Genomic DNA, 18,463 nt, shown 5'->3' with positions numbered 1-18,463 from the left:
GTAATGATGCACTTTGAAATATCTTTGTTTTGCCCAATTTCTTTATTTTGTCTGATCGAAGGTCAAAACTGCAGCATTTATTATATCTGTGTGGTTGAAATTCTACGAAAAATTTTGGTCATGATATCTCCTTTTGGAGATGGCAGGTCCTGAGGTTAGACCAGTTGAAAACCAATGTCCAGAGCATGCGCGCGAGAACATGTTTCTGCTGAGGGGTGCTCCAAGGTAAAAGTGTGTCTATTACTGTTTATGTGCAGGTGCTTATACACCTTCAATTAAGGTGACAACTTCAGATACTGCCAAAACAAAATGCAATTGTTAGCTGCTTTAATATCTTTGAAATGCCGTTTACATTGCAAGACCATAAATGTTCTTAACTTTACACACGTGAATCAATCGAAATCATTATTCCTTATTTTTTTTGCAAAGGCACAAATACTGTGCAACAAAAGACTACACATAAACCAAAGCTGTTTCCTGACATTTTCCATGAACACCACATACACACCAGCCACATTGTTCACGCAAGCCCCTCACACACAACTCATACCGTAAAACACATTTTTAACAACTAAAAACAGGCCACCCAGAAAACCCAAGAGTACTTTAGACAAGATGGCCAACATGCATCCACAACTGGAAGTCCGTACATCTAAGGTTAGGCTTAGGCATTAAAACCCAAGTTGTTAGGTTCAGGGTAAGGCAGTGGGGAAGGTGATATATTTGAGATCCAGTACCGAGGGTTAGGCTTAGGCGCTGGCAGCTGAGTCCAAAAAAAATAAGAAACTTCCGCTTGGGACTTCCAGCATGGATTGGATGTATAGCGACACCCATGTCCGCCATCTTGACTGCAGTTGGGTCCCTCTCAGAAAACCCTGCTCATGATTTTTTGACTAATTTCTGATTTTGTTAACAGCTGTAGTCTTTGTAAAAACTTATTTTAGCTTTTCTTTCTTAACTCTTTGAATTGTGTAGCATGCAATTAAGTGCATATTGCTAGGTTTTCCCAACTCAAAAGAGTTAGTTCACTCCTAAACAAAAGAAGTTATGGTGGGCTTACAGTTTTACAGTGCAAAAGGGTATAGAGAAGTGAACCCTACACTAGATAAACTTTGTCATAAAATGTGTGAATGAGTGAAAGAAAATCTTATTTTCAATTTGATAATAAGACATGTAACCAACTGACAATTTAAAAAACATTTATTAGCCTGTTAATAGGCCATTCAACTGCTATAATAGCAATTTACTAACTAGTCATATTTTCAGACAATTATGATACATTTTGAAAACGTTATTCAGATACATTTTGCAGGTTTTCATTGAAAAACACACAAGAACCCAAAGTTTTAACATGTAGGTAAAGTGCCACGCACAAGAAAGCCCAGAAATAGAACTTCATCGTCAAAAACTCTTGAAACTTTTCGAGGCCTGGACACCTGTAGCAGTTTCAGGACCGCAGATTCTTCACTTTAGCTCCAGGTCCCGTGTTTTCCGCAAAAGCGCCAAACAAACAAAGTGGATGAGCATTGCAATTAAAGAAGTTGCAGCAGTTTATGGGCCACAGATTTAGGCACACACAAGAGTAGATCCAGTAAGGGAGACACAGATTTAAAAAAATAAAAAAAAAATAAAAAAAAATAGGTGCGGCGGTTTTGTGAGCTATTGGGATAATAACTACAATACCCAACAGTCCCTTCATTTCCGGTTAAGCCGGAAGTGCCGTCGGATTGGCTATAAAATACAGTTCAAAAACAGTGCGCGGCGGAGCAGTTTCCATGATAGACAAAATTTGAATCCTTCACTGCGCTGCATAAGTTTAACACCTACCGAAACACGGCTTCAGTATGTTTTTATTGAAATGAACTCTTTTGTTTTGTCGATTGTGAATACAATTGTTTTGCGAAGCCGCTTAAAGTAAGTCAGAGTTCAGTCTTTGGTTACATTTTGAAACGTTAACGTTCGTACGTCACATTTGGTTGTGGCTAACGTTAGCCAAGCCCCTGGCTTCAATGCCGTTTTAAAGGAACGCGACTTTCTCCTTGCTAACGTGTTTTTTTTACTTTTACAGTTGTCATCATGAAGTGTTTGAAAGCGGAGGAGTACATTAGACGGACTGCCTCTGTGAAAGACACCAAGCTCCTATTTCAAGAACTAAAGGTAAGCATAATCACACTCTTTTGTAAGAAATGACATTACCTATAAATGCATCAAAAACAATGGTTTTTGTATTTGTACATTTTAGAGGCTTGGTCATAACTATTATATTTACATCAATAGTAACTCTCAGTTCGAATTTTTTATATTATGACTAGGTCTTGTTGTGTAAGATACAAACAATATCCCTGGTAAACATTTCACACCCTGAGATAGAGTCATAAAGTTGTCTAGGTTGTACACTGAATTTTTTTTTTTTTTTTTTACATCTTTCAGGAGTATTTGAAGAGTCCTTCAGTCACCCAAGGCCACACACTGTGTGACAGGATCATTAGAGCCTGTAATCACCATCTTGGAGCAGAGTCCCCAGACTTTGACCATGTTAGCCAGTTGGTGCAGCTGGTGGAGTTGTCCCTCCAGGGATATGATTACTCTGTTGCAGTTGCTGCACAGAGTAGTCCTCTGTACATGGAAAAGATCATTTTCCACATTGTGAAGAAGTTAAGCTCCATAGGAGCACACAGTCAATGCAGCCATGTAGCAGGGTTGCTTTTCAGCAGGCTTCGTCCAGCCCAACAGGTGTGTATCATTATCATCATTTTGCCAGAATTCATGAAAGTTTGATGTGCATTTAGTCTTGGCATTAACAAAGCCACCTCTGTTGCATTTCACATAGGCTGAGGGCTACTTCGTTCTTGTACGGAGCTGCTTCTCAGTGCTCTGGAATGGACTTTCTGTCGCCAGAGAGAGAAAAAGCTTGACTCCTCGTGATCAACTCAACTGCCATATACAAGCTCTGCATTTCCTCCTGTTGTTGGACAAAGACAGTGACGCCCCCTTGATCTCCAAAGCTCCCATTTACACAGAGGATGCCATCAATGGATTTGAGAGCAGCTGTGGAGTGATAACCAAGGAAGATGCTTCTTTACTTTTGCAGGAAATGCAATCACTTTTCAACAACTTCTGGACTGTTGGTTGCGGCTTTGAGGGTGACGGACTCAAACAGTCCACTGAGGCATCAAGTTTATATGTTCTTTCTGAAATGGTGCTGGTTATCGTTAAGGTGCTTTGTAAGGCCGGACACCATGATCTGGCTTTGACCTTCATGAATGAAATTGAACAGAAGGTTAAAGACTTTCCATGTGTAACTCTGGCACTAGGAAAATGGGCTGTAAAAATTCATTATACAATTAAGGCTGGTGACAAAAGCAGCCAGGCATTTAAAGAGTGTGCAAGAGCTCTGAGGTCTCTTTCAGCTGACCTGGGGGACCAAGAAGCTCATGCAGTCCTGGAAGGATGTGGTCTAGTTACATGGGCTGTGGAAAGTGGTAACAGCAAGGGATTCAGTGGTCCTGTACTTCTGGCTTGGTTTTCATTTCTTGAAGAGTACCAAGAACAGATGTTAAAGGTGTTAAAGAAGGTAAGAGCAGTTATTGACCAGAATGTCTTTCAACTGACAGTACTAGGGGATTCACTGCCATCAAAGAGATCTGAAATGAATTTCTATAGGAACATTTTTAAAGGTTACTAACATAAAGTGTTCTTTGTAAATAGAATCCCAAATGCCAGGTGAGGAGCGGCGCAGTGCAGCAGGCCCTTTGCCTCAGTATATACCAGGGTTTTGTGTTTGCTTATGAGAGCATGCTTGCATCACAGGTGAGGCTGACTTTGTAACATCAAATGTCATAGTGCCAATAATAAAAACTATGTTGGATCCATCACACAATTACAGCCTGTTTTCATAGTTTTTAAAAAACTTGGCCTATATAATTTCACACTGGTTGTGATTTGTTTTTCTAAGCTGGAGGACAGCGACACTTTGAACAGAGTGCTGTTGTACTGCCAAGCCAATGCTGGACTCATGATGACTGAACTTCGGAAACTGTCTAGTGAAAATCTTCTTATCAGAGCAGGTAACTGTCTTCTTGATTATAGTATCATGTAGTAGTAGTTAAAGTTTACAATAGTACCACTATTGCATTTTGTAGCAAGTAGATTCATGATTTGATTTATGCTAAATATTGCAATGGTGTCCAGTATAATCGCACATTATTACCAAATCGTGCAGCACTGGTATCGGTGTTATCATGTACAGATGGTGACTCTTAAATTGCTTTGCACTGACACACTTTTATTCAGCAATCTTAATATTTTAAAAATTTTGTGATTACTTTCTAGTCATTGTAGTCAACAACCTAGCTTGTGGACTGAACAACCAACGCCTCTACAATCAGGCCTTCACACTTGTCGAGATCCTTTGTAAGGATCTGTGCAAGAATGTACCTGTCTCTCTCTCTGTCGACAGGGTAAGATTTCTCCATGTTTTTTGTTTGATCATGCACTGTAATGTAGGGCTGGGCAATTAATTGCAAATTAGATCAAATCGCAATATGGCCTGCTGCAATTTACAAATCGCAGAAGGTGCGATATTACTTTAACTTGAAATTTGTCAAAATATCAGTTTAATACATTCATTTCATTCATGAAGGTTCATTTTTGCAGCAGCAGAGATTTTATGCACTTTATGCAATAGTTCAAGTGTCATTTTCTAAAATGGTTTACAAGAATTCTCCTTTTCATGTTTCATGTATGTTTTGTTTTAGACAAATTGAGTGATAAAATGATAAAAATGATAATCCCTTCAATAAAGCAATGGGTATCAAATTTGCAATATGAGCAGAAATAACTAGTTCATTCTATCTAATAATGATGAAGCTTGCCATTAGTTCATACCCCCAGCTGTGGTCAGCTTATGGCCAGCTTCACCTCCTCCACCCCAGCAACCTCCTTTATAACTTAAAGCTTGTTGCATCCTCATATTCAGATTCATGCTACTGTGGATTAAATGCTTCTAAAATAATTTCTTTGTTTTTAATGCACATTGTCATTTATGTATCCATTCATATGGGGGTTTCTAGCCATGCGCTCCCTGAAAAGTCAAAGTATGCTGCTTGATTAACCCAGGGAGCATCTTTAGACCAGAGCCCTCTACACCAAGTTAAGTTATTTGTTAAAAAAAATGCAGAAGTTAAGGAACCTAATAAGAATGACATTAAATTGCAATCGCAATATTTGGAAAGAAAGTTGCAATTAGATTATTTTTGCGAATCGTTCAGCCCTACTGTAATGCTTCAGTTTTACTAAATTCAATGTTGTGTCTGTTAGAAAGCACTTAAAGTGTGAATACACATATTGATCAGGTGGTGTCAGCTAAGCTAAAACACAACTGATCCTCTGTTCTTTGTCCTGTCATCTAATTATCTAGTTGAGTCGACTCTTCATGCTGGCCGTGCAGACGTCTCGCCGTGCAGGACAACTGGAGCGAGCACTGGACTGGGTCATCTTGTGGCTGAAAGCTCTGGGGGACAAAATCACTTCTCACATGGCTGAACCAGTCTCTCTGTGGGTGAAAACAAAGATGGATGCAGCTCGAAACTCTGACGAGGACATCCGTCTCAGGTATAGGCAATATCAAAAAGCATGCTCCTTTATTGTTTTTTCAAAAAAGTAGAATAAAGGGTCATCTCAGCATTTGGTTCATCCCATTCAAAAACAGGACTTTGCATGATGGTTTTGGTGCTGATGTCCCTGATGAGTCAGTCATGCTTTGCCTTTTGGAGGAGGAACTGCGTGCCTACAAGGGGGTGGCAGAAGATACTGCCCAGGAGCGTTACAACACGCTGTGTGATCTGTTGGATATCTGCCATGAGGAGAGCTCCTACACCCACCTACGTGCTGTCTTTCTTTATGAAATGGCCCAAGTTGTGTGCTACAAGGATTTCAGTGAACAGACGGACTGGTAGGAGCTGTATTTGAGTTTCAAGCATTGTTCACTGACACAAATGTGTTTATTTGTATGGATCAGACTCTGTGCTTGGAAACATTTAAGCAGATGATACAGCAAGCTGTACACAATGATCCCTTCTAAGTGCAAATTTTCAGCAGTCTGCTGCTCTAGTTTTGAATTTTTTAATTTTCCTACACAGTACGCCAGTTGATTTTACCCTTGAAGCTTTGCGGCTCTTGGAAGAAGAACCAGAGACTCCTGAAAATGCTGATCAGCTGAAGGATGACAAGGCCCATGCTTCACTTTGGCTCTATATCTGCACTCTTGAGAAGAATCTCCAGGAGGTGAGCTTCATTCCTCCAGTCAGGGTATCATATATATAGTTAAATGTATTTATTTTATTCGCCTTAAATTAATGAAAACTTTAATTTAGATGACTAATGACAAGTTTGTTTTTCACCAGGCGGTTAAGAGAGACATAAAACAGCAGGGGCTACGTGAGCAAATGCAAAGTTTATCCAATCCAATAGGAACTAATGATTTTGACTATGAGGACAAGCAGAAGGCGGAAGACAGCTCTCTGGTCTATGAAGGACTGCACTTCAACCTTGCTGCAGAGAACAGTGAGAATGCAATTTTTTCACATATGATTACGTCTTTTTTTTATTTATCCAGTTAATGTTAGACACCTGTGTCATATGATTGCTATACATCATATCCTGGTATGTTGAATACATCAAACTTAAAATTGATTTCTGTTTTCTTTAAAGAGTTGTCCAAGCCTTTGGAAAGAGCTCTGGATGAATGGTCTGCTCTTCTGCAAAGTAATGCTCTGCCTTCTGTCAGAAACCCCAAGCAGACCTGCAGCTCTATCGCTGTGACTGCAGCCCTCTTCAAGCTCATGGGAAAGGTAACACACTGACTGTGGTCAAAATCATAACCTCGTGGAGCAGAGGTTGCGCTGGACTTTTTTGTTTTCTGTCATTTAAATCTATGAAGCACCCTTTCCCAACTAATATTTAAAGAAAAGTCTTTGAGGTTAAGCATTTTTAATGGCATTGAGAGAAAGATGAACACAGCAGCACAGCATATACTCCTCATGTAATTTTTTACAGTGATGGTGAAGCACAATCCCTGTCTTCAAGCAACTATGAACTGCGCCTTTAAGACATCACTTAAAGTTTTAAGAATATTTTTAATGTCAAGATGTTGTAGTTTGAGGACCATAGCCGATAACAAGATGCAGACCTGTATCCCTCCGTTACGTACTAAGACAGCTTCTCAGTGCGCTGTCAGCAGGCAGTCCGATGCGCTTTAACTAATCTATGGTGTCAAAGACAGTGATTGAGCCCACTGGCTACAAGAATTTTTAATAGATTAAATAACCTCCTTGATAGTCCATGTGTGCAAAATGGAAAAGGTCTACGCATCTGTCTGTGTCCATGTGTTGAAACGCTGACTCCTCCTCATCTTTCCAGTTAGTCAAAATGACTTAAAGCCTTCAAAATTCTCCATCATCCTTCAAAAAATCTATCAAGGACGGAGAATTTACGGTTAACGCTGCCTCTGTTGTAGAGTTAACTAAGAATTACATAAAGTAAAGACTTGTGTTATAGCTCTAGTTAAGACTAGAAGGGAAATGACTTAAGTGTTAAGTTGTTCAAAAGGGAACACATATATTTTTATCCTTTGTACCATGCAGCCTTTCAACTTGTTGCTGGTCTTGGTTTTGGCATTCATCATGGCATAATAGTGAATCTCTCTTTAAAAGACCATTTACAGGAACTACCTCCTTATTTATGTTCTCTACTGACTCCTAAAACTGTTAGTCACTGTAAGCTTCCTTATCGTGGATTCATCATGTATGAAAATCCTTTAGAGCTTTTAATGTTTATGCTCATCATCGTGGTCTAAACTACAGAGTTGCCTTAAACATGAGTGTTGTAATTGTTTGGGAGATTTTAAAACCAGAATTTAGGGACATTTGACCAGTGCATGCACATGTTTTACTGCTGAATGCAGATTTGTTATTGATAAAGCCTTTGTTTGTTATGGCCTGTTATGTGTGGAACTTCTCATGCTGTTGTCCTGGCCAGGACTCCCTTGTAAAAGAGATGTCTGTATCTCAATAGAAATTTACCTGTTTAAAAAAGGGTTAAATCAATAAAATTGTTATAACAAATGTTCACATTAGTTATGGCATTTGCAATTTTTTATCACTTCTGTCTCCTATGTAGCCCTTGAAGGCATTAGAAGCATACCAACTTTCAATCAGACTTCTACAACAAATTTCTGATGCCCATGGATGTGCCAGCTCCCTCTGTCAGTCAGTTATCATCCTCCTGGATATGGGTACCCCTGAGTTGGCCTTGGTAATGTATTTCTGGTGTTACATTTTCAACCATGCTAACCAAAACTTGGCAGCTGTATGTAAATGTAAGATATCACTAATCTTCAAACCATTTTTAGGCCCAGCTGGAGCAAGCAGAGAAATTTCTTACCTCAGAGTCCACTTCTGATGGGCCTTCTTCTCTCTCTATGCTGACGGTTCTGTTGAAAGCACAATACTACTACAACACAGGACAGGTAAGTAACTTTCTCTTTTTTCTTTTTAACCTTGAGTAGATGTTTCTTTTACTTAAATGTTGTTTGACTATACAACAGGTGAATCTCGGGGTGCCTTATCTGTGTAAGGTGCTTAAAGAAGTGAACGAGCAGAGGCAGTCAAAGAGTTGGTATCTGCTGCGTGTTCGAGCACTCCAGACCTGCAGCTCCTATCTGAGTTTGGATACGATTGTACTGCCACAAGCACAGCGAAGCCAGATTACACAGCATGGTCAGCTGAGGCATTTGTTAAACAATACAACCTGATGTTTTTCTTTCTCAATTTCGCATTTTGATATTGTTTAAGAAAAGTTTAGTTGTATCTAAGCACCTGTGATGTTGTCTCAGGTATAAACAACCCAGACACTGCCTTGTATGAGAGCCTGAAGCTTCTCTGCAGCCTGCTGGTGACTTTAGTGGGAAAAGGCCTTTATGGGACAAACAGCGGCAAATTAGAAACACGCTTCATTGACCAAGGTATTTAAGAATCGCATTAAAATTAAAGCTTTCGATGCTTCATAGATGTCTTTCAGTGCTGTGCGTCATGTTTAATCACTCTTCTTTGGTCTGTGACTAGGCGATAACCTGGTGCTGAAGTGGCAGCTACTGTCAGAGTTGTTAAAATGCTCCAAAAGGTATGTGTCTGTGAGGAGCAGCTGTGGGGCCATCAATGATGCAAGGCTACAGTGTCTGGAAGCTCTAAAACTGGCCATCAAGCTGCAAGCACTCAGTCAGTGAGTACATGAGCACTGTGGTAGGTTTGGTGTAAGAAGTAAAGTTGGTTTAAACAAAAAAAGGAAATTGCAGATCCACCTTTAGCTGACTATTTTCAGCTAGTATTCTCTGTAGTGTTGATGCCAAACTTGCTAAGAAATCACAACCTGTTCACACCCAATCTTTCTTATTTTTATCTTACTTTTTGCCTTTTTTAGATGTGTTGAGCTGCTGGTGATGAAAGCTGAGTTGGAGCTGATGCACGGGGAAAAAGAGGAAAGTGGAATTGATTTAGATAAAGTCAGAAACCTTCTGGAGCTGTGCACAGGTTTGTGAAAAGCATACCTCCACCTGTTCAAATATTGTGAGACACTGATTTGGTTATTTTTTCTTAAGCTTTGGTAAATATGTACTGTTTAGATCTGGTCATATAATTCTATTGTTTTTCAAAATATTGCTTTTCATGGTAATAATTCAAATAAAACACTTTCTAGATATGTTTACAATTTACTACTGTTCATAGAGCTTATAACAGGCCAAAAAAATTAAGCCCGACCCTACTCCAGTCTGACTTGCTTCTAAATAGATTGTTTTTGTCTCTATTTCTCAGATTTTTCTGATCAGGTGCAGAATTCGGAAGTAAAAATCAAACCTAGAAAAGGTCGCCCAGTAAAGAAATCAGAGTCTCCACTTCCTGCCATAGAGGATGATGAAGATAAGGGCATCCTCAGCACCAGGTGGATTCCCAAAGAACTGATAGTAAGGGATCAGGCCAGCTCCCCACCGCTCAAAACTAAGCCACGCTGCTGGCTCTCCTCCCTGGAGCATGACTCAGACTGTAAGTGCCACTGTTGCTCTGAGCCCAGCCTGGGTCGTGCCACTGCTCTTTGGGCAGCCATACAGGCAGATCTGATTCTGCATCAGGATCCAAATGAAGCTAGAGTAAGCTTGAAACTTCATTGGGCAACTTTAGCCCGCTGTAAGAGTATCTCTGCCAAACTTGGACAAAAACTGGCTAAACTTTACCCTCATTGTGGCCTCCATAAACCCTCTCTGATGCAGGACATAGTGGGCAGAGTGTATCTGTGCATGGCCCTGTCTTGGCTGACGCCAGGGCTCAACAAGATTGGGAGTATATGGAAAATTCTGGAGGCTGGTTTAGTATTTGTTGATTCCACACTCTCTCCTGAGCTTAGACCTGTAAGAGCAGGGCTACTGGCGGCCAAAGCTGTAGTATCATTGGTTACCTTGGCTGCCAAAAAGGGCTGTACCCCAGAGGAGCTTTTCTCGAATGTTTGGACCTGGAATGCTCCAAAAATGGAGAAGGACCTGAAATCAGAAGTGAAAACTGCACCCTCTTCATCCTGCATTAAGAAGCCAAAAGACATGATAAAAAAACAAGGTATTCCCGAGAAAAACAAAGAGGCAAGGAAGGTGAAGGTCGACAAGCCCAAGATTCAAGTGACAAGTTCCTCCACCAAAGGAAAGGGACTGGTTCCCATGACACCGGTGACGGTAAAGTCAAAGCCCTCTGTCGGGAACCTCGGCTCTTTTGACTTCAACACAGTGGTACCCACTTTGGCCTGTACTCCGGTTCAAAGAGTGAAAGCCCCTGCTACAGTGCAGAAAGCGCCGAAGACTGCCTCAAAACTGCAGTTTCAAGTGTATGAAGAGTTGTCACCAGTTCAGGACAAAGCCCAGCCTGTGCCTGCTGCACCGAGACGTACAAAGAAGTCACGCTATAAGGTGAACATTTAAATAACATTTTAAAAACATGAAGTATTTTTGTTTTTGTATGAAAAGTAGCTTTTAATATGTAATTACAGGTGGAGTTTAGTGATGAAAGCGACACAGAGACAAATAACCAGGCAGAGCACAAAGAAATAAATGATGCCCCTAAAAAGCGAACAACAGCAAGAAGAGCCACTCAAAGCAGCAAAACATCCTCAGATCCACCTGCAGAGAAGGTCCCACCCAAGAGGCAGACAAAGGGTAAGAGGAGCTCTGCAGTTGCTCGGATCTCCTCCTCTGAAGATGACTATGCACTGGTCTGCCAGTCGGCCTCAACAAGAAGAGGAAGAACCAGACGGGAACTGTCCAGACCAGAGGTGGACTTATTGGAAGAGCCTGACAAAATTAGGGCAGTTGATGAGGAAACCACTGAAGTTCTGGACATAAGCATTGAGCAGCTGAGGATATCAGACACTGAAGAAAATCCTGTTTTAGATAAAGATACTGGTAAATATTTTTAGACATGAAAACCCTCATGTAAATTATGAAATTTGAATTTTGAAATTCCACACATTTTATAGTTTCAGAATACAAAAACATGCTTGAAAAATCAATTTATTTTGGGAACTTTTGACGGTAGAAAAACAACAAGGAATAGCCAAAAACCGCATTAAATTTTTCACATAATGCAAGAACATGATAAAGACCTGATCATAACCCCTTTCTGTACTCTTTGAAGACATTTTGATTGAGGTGCTGCGGCGGGACATTTGTTGTGATCTGGAGAGAGACGACCTTTCTGTGCTAAGGAGCAGAGGTCCCCTGAGAGAAGATCCACAAACACACCTACCTCATTCTGACACCAGGCCAGGTGAAGCTTTACACTACGGCAGGGACAGTTGCTTACTTTTGTACTAGATTTCTTTTTTTTGTGTGTAAAATTCACTCTCAAATAGGAGTAAAATGGCCTGTCTGGTGATATGTTTTAATTCATCTCCCTCTTCAGATGATCTTTCCCTGGAAGATGTTCAAGCTCTGCTTCGATCAGCCTGGCTGTCCCTTCAGCACTTCCCCTCCCCAACCATCTTTACCACACTCAGTTCTCTTCTTGCCTTGACCATGGGACAGCAGGACCCTGTAACTACTGCGATGCTGCACACTCAGTCCTTGGGAATCACAGGCCGCCATCGCACAATCAGGCATTTGGCCAATGGTCTCAAGTAAGCTCTTTGAATAGTGTCAACAAAGCAGAATTTGTCTATAGGAACCCTTTGTATTGGAGATGCACTGGTGCATCAGAGAATGAGTTGTTATGAGGCAGAAGAGGTCATGTGTTACAGAGTCTGATTTTTTTTTTTAATAGACTGCTAAAGATATTGACAGTATGGGAATAATCCACAACATGCAGTTTGTATGACATCTTCCAGCAGGGGTGGGCAATATGGAAAAAAAAATCATCTCACAGTTGTTTTATGGCCAAATCACTATCTCGATTTTACCACATTTATTTTCCATTTTGAGTATGAGGCTAATTTGTACGAACAGGAAAAAAATTCCAATAGAATTTTTAAAATGCACAATTGTATTTACAAGCAAAGTCTATTTAGATGGTTAGTACATGAAATATTTACACAGGTCATTTATTGTTTTCACCATCAGGTCAGGGGAATCTGGAGGTTTTCTTCTGAATATTTAAGCACTAAATGTTTCTTATCCAAATTCTGATCAATTTTATGGAGCCAATTTGTGCTTTTTCAACCACTTTAGAATTAGGATTTGTGTGTCTGCTTTTATGTTTATTAAATCGTGTTGACTTTAAGCAAAATCGCTACAGCAGCAGCTACAGATAGGCAACCCTATGTTTACAATAAATTATATGACAGTAAAATTACAAAACGAGCAAATTAAAACACCCTTCAATGAGATTAATTTCTGCACCATGTACTTCTGTATTGATATTACCTTATGTTATTCTTACTGTAATCTTGATTTTTATTCATAAAGAGGTCTAGAAAATATTTATAAAAGAGCATAAAGCGGTGACATCACCTGCCTGCTGCACTCTGAGAAAAAGAGAACAGAGATAGAGCTGCAGGATCAAATCACCTCAAGCAGAGAGCCCTATATGTAAAAAAAGGACTGACCTCATTGGTTTCAGTGTTTAAAACCTTTTTGGTCCAGACATCACCTCCTCCTCCCTCCATTTGGAAAAAAAAAGAATTAAACAAAAGAAAACCCAAACAAACTCTGATGTTAGAAAGTTTCACTCATTATGCAGTTATCCTTCCAGGTAATCCTTGCGTGAAAGGATGAAGAGGCTGTTCTTAGTGAGGCAAAAACGCCAAGACAGCAGAAAACTATCAACTGTTATTATTATTATTATTAATATTACTGTATAAAACAGGATCCCTCACCTACGCTTACTGTTGTGTGTCAAATCTCTCCCCTGTTTGACTCTCAGTAGACTATTAGGGTTGCAGTCTCTTGAGATTGTCAAAAAGTTTGTTTCTTAGTGCAGATTCTGCACATGGATATTTTTTTTTTAGAAAACCGTGTGTGAGTTTCATATGGGGCAGTTAACGCTATTTCAAGCAATTTTAAGACCTGAATGTTATGGCTTACTTTCAGCTTGAGCCATTAAGAAGAAGAAGGGGAGGGGTGAGGGAGCATCAAGCATGCAATATGGTGATTTCTGTGCTTTAGCAGATTGTCAATACATTAGGTCTTCAAGATCTAAGATCATCCTATCGCACACCCCTATGCTCCAATTACATTTTAAGATAAGCTGCACAATTTAGATATAACAAATCTCACAGCTCATTTAAAGTACAGTTGTGCTAAAAGAACATTGGTAATTATTAGATGTTACTTGCATCAGTATCAGCCCTGATTTTACAGCTTGTGCATCTCTGCTTTGCACACACACTGAGAAATGTTGAAAATAGAATGTCTTAAACTCAATGTACATTTTTGGTTTCACATGTTAACAGAAAGTTGAGAAAGACAACTGGTGAGCTGGCAGAAAAGCTGGAATCTCTGAGTCTAGATGAACACAGTCCATGCAGGACCAAGAACTCTGCTGAAGAGAGGCTGTTACAGTTGGAGAAAATCTTCACCTTCCCAACTGTGGATTCTTCTGCTTTCCCCAAGAGCCACTGTCAAGACTTCATGCAACAAATCCAACACCTCCCCCCAGGTAACGCATTCATCACTGGTAGAAATGCAACATGGTGTGTCAGCATTATTTTTTATTTGAACAACCTTTACCTTACGTTAAGGGAAAGCAACTTGATGCTTTGTGCTCTGGAAAAGAATTGTGATATGCTCTCTTTTGCATTTCCTCCTCTTGCCTTTACAGGAGTGGCAGTGTGTGTGATGTCTGTGCTTAGAGTCAAACCCGGTGAGATGGGTGACAGCATCATACTGTCACGCCTTGAAAAGGGATCGCCCCCTGTCACAGTACACATCCCCACCTCTAAACAGCAGGTGAGAGGTTGAAAAATAGAGAATTTCGGCCACGAGTTTGGAACTAGATGGCAGGGAATGCATACTACTTGAAGAGTGACTTGGAAATGCTACCACGCTTTAAGAATTCCATCTATTACTAGCATTATCAAGTAGCCTAGTTGAATAAAATGTCAATATGTTTACTCTTGTCTTTTCATTTTTTAGTAATCATGCCCTATTTTTTAAAATTGGGTTCTGCTAATAAGAAACTTTTTGGATTTAAAAATGTATAAAAGCAATGTTAATTTTGGTTAGACTTTGTCATTTCTTGTGTTTAAGGATATATCATAAAGACACATAATGCAATCCTTTCTCTTTGTGTTATTCAGCGCCCCATTAGTTGGTTGGTGCAAGAAATAGACAGTATTCAGGTAGAACAGAAGATTGTGAGCTGCGTTTCTGAGAAAGCCAAGTGGTGGGAGGGTCGCAGGGCACTTGACTCAAGAGTTGAGGTAAGAAGTGAAAACCAGAGGTACTGCTGGGTATTCTCAATCAGTGTCACAATCACCATTATTCTTTGGTGAGGATATGTTGTGTAAAACTGAAACGAAACATCCTGCCTTTCTTGCAGTTCCTGCTAAAGGAGATGGAGGCCCTGTTGGGATGTTGGAAGAGCTTTCTTCTACCCCTTTCATCAGATGCTGAGCTCTCCAAACAAACGGGACACCTTTGCAAAACGCTGTCTGCTAGAGGTGTGACTGTCAGTGAGGAGATGCTGAAGGTAAGGGATGTTTCGGTTTTGCAAAAGAGAGCTTTACCATAAAATCTGATTGTAAATGAAACAAATGACCCACACTTGTCTCATGTGTTTCAGACTGTGCTCTCGGCCTCTCCTGTGCTCTCAAAAGATGACCTGAACCAGTTTGCTCTGGGAGTTTCTCCACAGTGGGATGGTGATAGTGACCAGCTTCTGCATACATCTGTGTCCCAGCTTGCTGATAGGGATGAGCCCAAAGGTCATGTGGTTCTTATTCTGGACAAGGTTGGTTTCATTGTTTATACTTAATGCCTAAATTTCCAAAAATCAAATTTTCTGATTTGTACATTGATGAGCTTTTTGTAAGAGAAATGACTCAGAGGTACTGTAACAGTGAGCTATTGATTTGTAAGGTTGGAGCCATTGTTCTTGAGTACCAGCTTCTGTATTTTTTTGTTTGCAGTACCTTCAGAAATTGCCCTGGGAGAGCATCTCCATCCTGAGATCTGGCTCTGTCAGCAGAATGCCTTCTCTGCACTCTCTTATTGGACTTAGCATTCAGAGAGAGGTGAGATGTAACTCACACTTTACTGTGCCAGTCTGCCTGAAATGCAGAATTAATTTGGTAGCTACTGCAACTCTTGCTTAAATTTTCCTTTTTAGACCGACTCTAAGTCCATCCTGAAGTATGGTGTGGACAAAAAGCAGGTGTATTACGTGCTGGATCCTGATGCCAATTTGAAGAACTCTCAGGATCAATTTAAGGAATGGTTCAGCAGGTGAGTCAAGTGTGCACAACAATCATATTTTTTTTCTGTCACTGCCATGCTTTGTGTTTTACAACATCACTGTTTTGTTAAAGCAAACTGGATTGGGAGGGTGTATGTGGAGTTGCCCCTGACTCAGGTCAGCTGGAAGAAGCTGTTGCAACCAAGGATCTGTACATGTGAGTCTGATGGTCTTAAGTATGATGTTAGATGAGGACTGCTTAAATTAATTATATCGCTGAAAATATAATAGAATAATAATAATAATAAAGTGGGAATAATGATATATTTGCTTGTTGTCTTAGTCTGTCTTCATAGTAAATAACGTAAGTGTGGGCTTTACACTTAAATTAAATCACTACTAGTTTCCATGAGATTTTTTTCAGATAAAATGGTTTACATTGAAGAATATGCAACATAATGATGAACAACAATGATGAAACTATTGTTCTTATTAAGCCCTTTGATATGCTGACCAATTCTGTCCTCTCTGCCTTTGTCCTCCTTTTCTTCGGCTTTTCCAGTTTTGTGGGTCATGGTGCAGGAGCACGCTTCCTTGACAGTCAAGCAGTCCTGAAACGGCAGATGAGAGCAGCTGCTCTGCTTTTTGGCTGCAGTAGTGCTGCTCTAGCAGTGCGTGGGGATCAGGAAGGACAAGGCATAATCCTCAACTACCTCATAGCAGGATGGTGAGATATGTTTCTCTGCTTCTTTAAATCAGTCAGGTTGGTCCTGATACGGTATATGAATTTTTTAAAGTGGCACATCCATGAAGTGTTGGCAGTTATCTTAAGGGAGCCATTAAGGCAGAGCAAGCAATATTAATAGATACTTTTTTTTCTTTTTTAACTTTCCTGTATGTCTGTGTCTTGACTTTCTTTATCTCCTCCTTAGCCCTTTTGTTTTAGGAAACCTATGGGACGTGACGGATCGAGACATTGATCGCTTCACCAAAGCTTTGCTGGAGTCCTGGTTCTCTGCTGGCTCCGGAGCACCCCTCCTGGATCATATGGGCCCGTCACGTCAGGCTACACACCTCAAACACCTCATTGGAGCTGCACCTGTTATCTATGGCTTACCGATCCACCTGGTGTAAATCCCTCTGGAAAGCCAAAGTTTGCTGGAAACAGGATGTAAACTATTTCTGCAGAATCAATCATTTAATTTCAGCACAAAATCTGGTGAACTTGTTTTTAACTTGAATTTTTCGCCCTTGTGTTTGCAACTTTTTATAAGATTAATTTGCTGATTACATTTATTTATACCAGTTTTTCAATTTGAAAGTGGCATTTTTATATTTAGAATATTTTTTAATATTTCTGAATCCTTTAATACACTTTTAATGTGTTGATTTAAAAACATTGTGAATAAAGGTGCTCTCACAGGCTGCCAGTGTTTGAGTTTAAGCAGAGATTATTTTATAATTAAAGTTGGTTGCAAGTGTGAAATTTATATATAATTTGTTATAGGTATAAAAACCATGTGCTGTAAAGCACAATTAAGATAATTTGTTATTTTTATTTATTTAACCAGGAAAGTGTCATTGAGATAAAGAATCTCATTTACAAGAGTGTCCTGGCCAAGACGGGCAGCAGCACAATTAACAAAGACAGACATAAAAACAGAGCAACTAGTCACAGAAAAAAATATTTCCTTAGTCACAGAGCAGAAATAACATGACACGCCAGATGGATTTGTTTCACACATCCATCTGGGAAAGCTTCAATAGAAAACGTTTGAGAAAAGGTAGAGGCGTTGAAGAAAACTCGGAGTGTGATTGGATGAATTCTGTCCGTCACATCTCTACGGGCCAATAAGAGCAACAAAACACGTGATGTAGCCTCTACTGAGCTGCGCATGTGCAGCTACTGAGGACTAAAGCGAAACATTGTGACTATAGACATGTAAGCACTCAACTTTAGTTGTTTTTGGAAAGAAAACTACTCACTGCTGTTCTTAGTTTTTCTTTTAACAAGGAAATGTCAAGTTCTGATAAAACTGGCGCTTTAGCAGCATCCATGCTAATCTCTTCCTCCATAACTGCGCCAGCTCTTGCTGCTGCTTGTTTACCTCTGGACCCCGCTGCGCCTGAAAGTACTGCCCCTAGTTGCTGATTGGTCCTGTCACTTTCTAACAGGGCCTAAACAGTTCAGATGGGAGCTTTGCAAGATGGATTCACCTGTGAAAAACAAGGAAACGGGCATATCCATCTGCTTTGCAAGGTTAGAGCAGAAAGTCATTAGTCAAAACATCTACAACCTTCTTTACTCTGCCTCCTACAACCTTCCTCTAATGACTTCAATCTACTTTTAAGAAGATTTAAAGAGGCCATCTCCTGAAGACATAAGGTCTCCTTTAGCAGTCTGCAGGAGCAGCATAACTGAAACTCCTTTTACCCTTATCAATGTGGGTTTTGGGAACAGAGCAAAAATAAGTAATGTGACAGAGTGAAAACTAGCTTCCAGCACTTTTCACATCAATGAAGTCACATAAGTTTGATGA

The 18,463-nt window shown here is 40.1% G+C and overlaps 1 protein-coding gene across 1 annotated transcript; it reads left to right on the top strand.

The window, feature by feature from the left end:
* Positions 1-1,772: 1,772 nt before the first annotated feature.
* On the top strand, positions 1,773-17,348 carry espl1 (extra spindle pole bodies like 1, separase). Its single transcript, XM_041783165.1, has 32 exons — positions 1,773-1,914; positions 2,069-2,157; positions 2,431-2,733; positions 2,831-3,574; positions 3,709-3,810; positions 3,956-4,067; positions 4,333-4,460; positions 5,420-5,613; positions 5,711-5,953; positions 6,141-6,285; positions 6,405-6,564; positions 6,712-6,851; positions 8,179-8,313; positions 8,411-8,527; positions 8,606-8,777; positions 8,894-9,022; positions 9,123-9,279; positions 9,478-9,587; positions 9,870-11,005; positions 11,086-11,497; positions 11,730-11,861; positions 11,997-12,210; positions 13,981-14,186; positions 14,349-14,476; positions 14,827-14,949; positions 15,069-15,218; positions 15,312-15,479; positions 15,658-15,762; positions 15,858-15,973; positions 16,057-16,140; positions 16,486-16,650; positions 16,856-17,348. The coding sequence occupies exons 2-32, from the start codon at positions 2,077-2,079 to the stop codon at positions 17,055-17,057; spliced, it is 6,513 nt and encodes a 2,170-aa protein (XP_041639099.1). The 5' UTR covers positions 1,773-1,914; positions 2,069-2,076; the 3' UTR covers positions 17,058-17,348.
* Positions 17,349-18,463: the final 1,115 nt, after the last annotated feature.

Source organism: Cheilinus undulatus, linkage group 3, assembly GCF_018320785.1.
Source record: "Cheilinus undulatus linkage group 3, ASM1832078v1, whole genome shotgun sequence".
Lineage (NCBI taxonomy): Eukaryota > Metazoa > Chordata > Actinopteri > Labriformes > Labridae > Cheilinus > Cheilinus undulatus.
This window is presented reverse-complemented; position numbering and strand designations above follow the sequence as displayed.

Excerpts from the sequence above, each read along its gene's own strand:
- espl1 (XM_041783165.1), top strand. The coding sequence starts at position 2,077 with ATGAAGTGTTTGAAAGCGGAGGAGTACATTAGACGGACTGCCTCTGTG. Across the intron at positions 9,588-9,869 it reads CCTTCTGGAGCTGTGCACAG|ATTTTTCTGATCAGGTGCAG; the intron begins GTTTGTGAAAAG and ends TCTATTTCTCAG. Across the intron at positions 16,651-16,855 it reads AACTACCTCATAGCAGGATG|CCCTTTTGTTTTAGGAAACC; the intron begins GTGAGATATGTT and ends TCTCCTCCTTAG.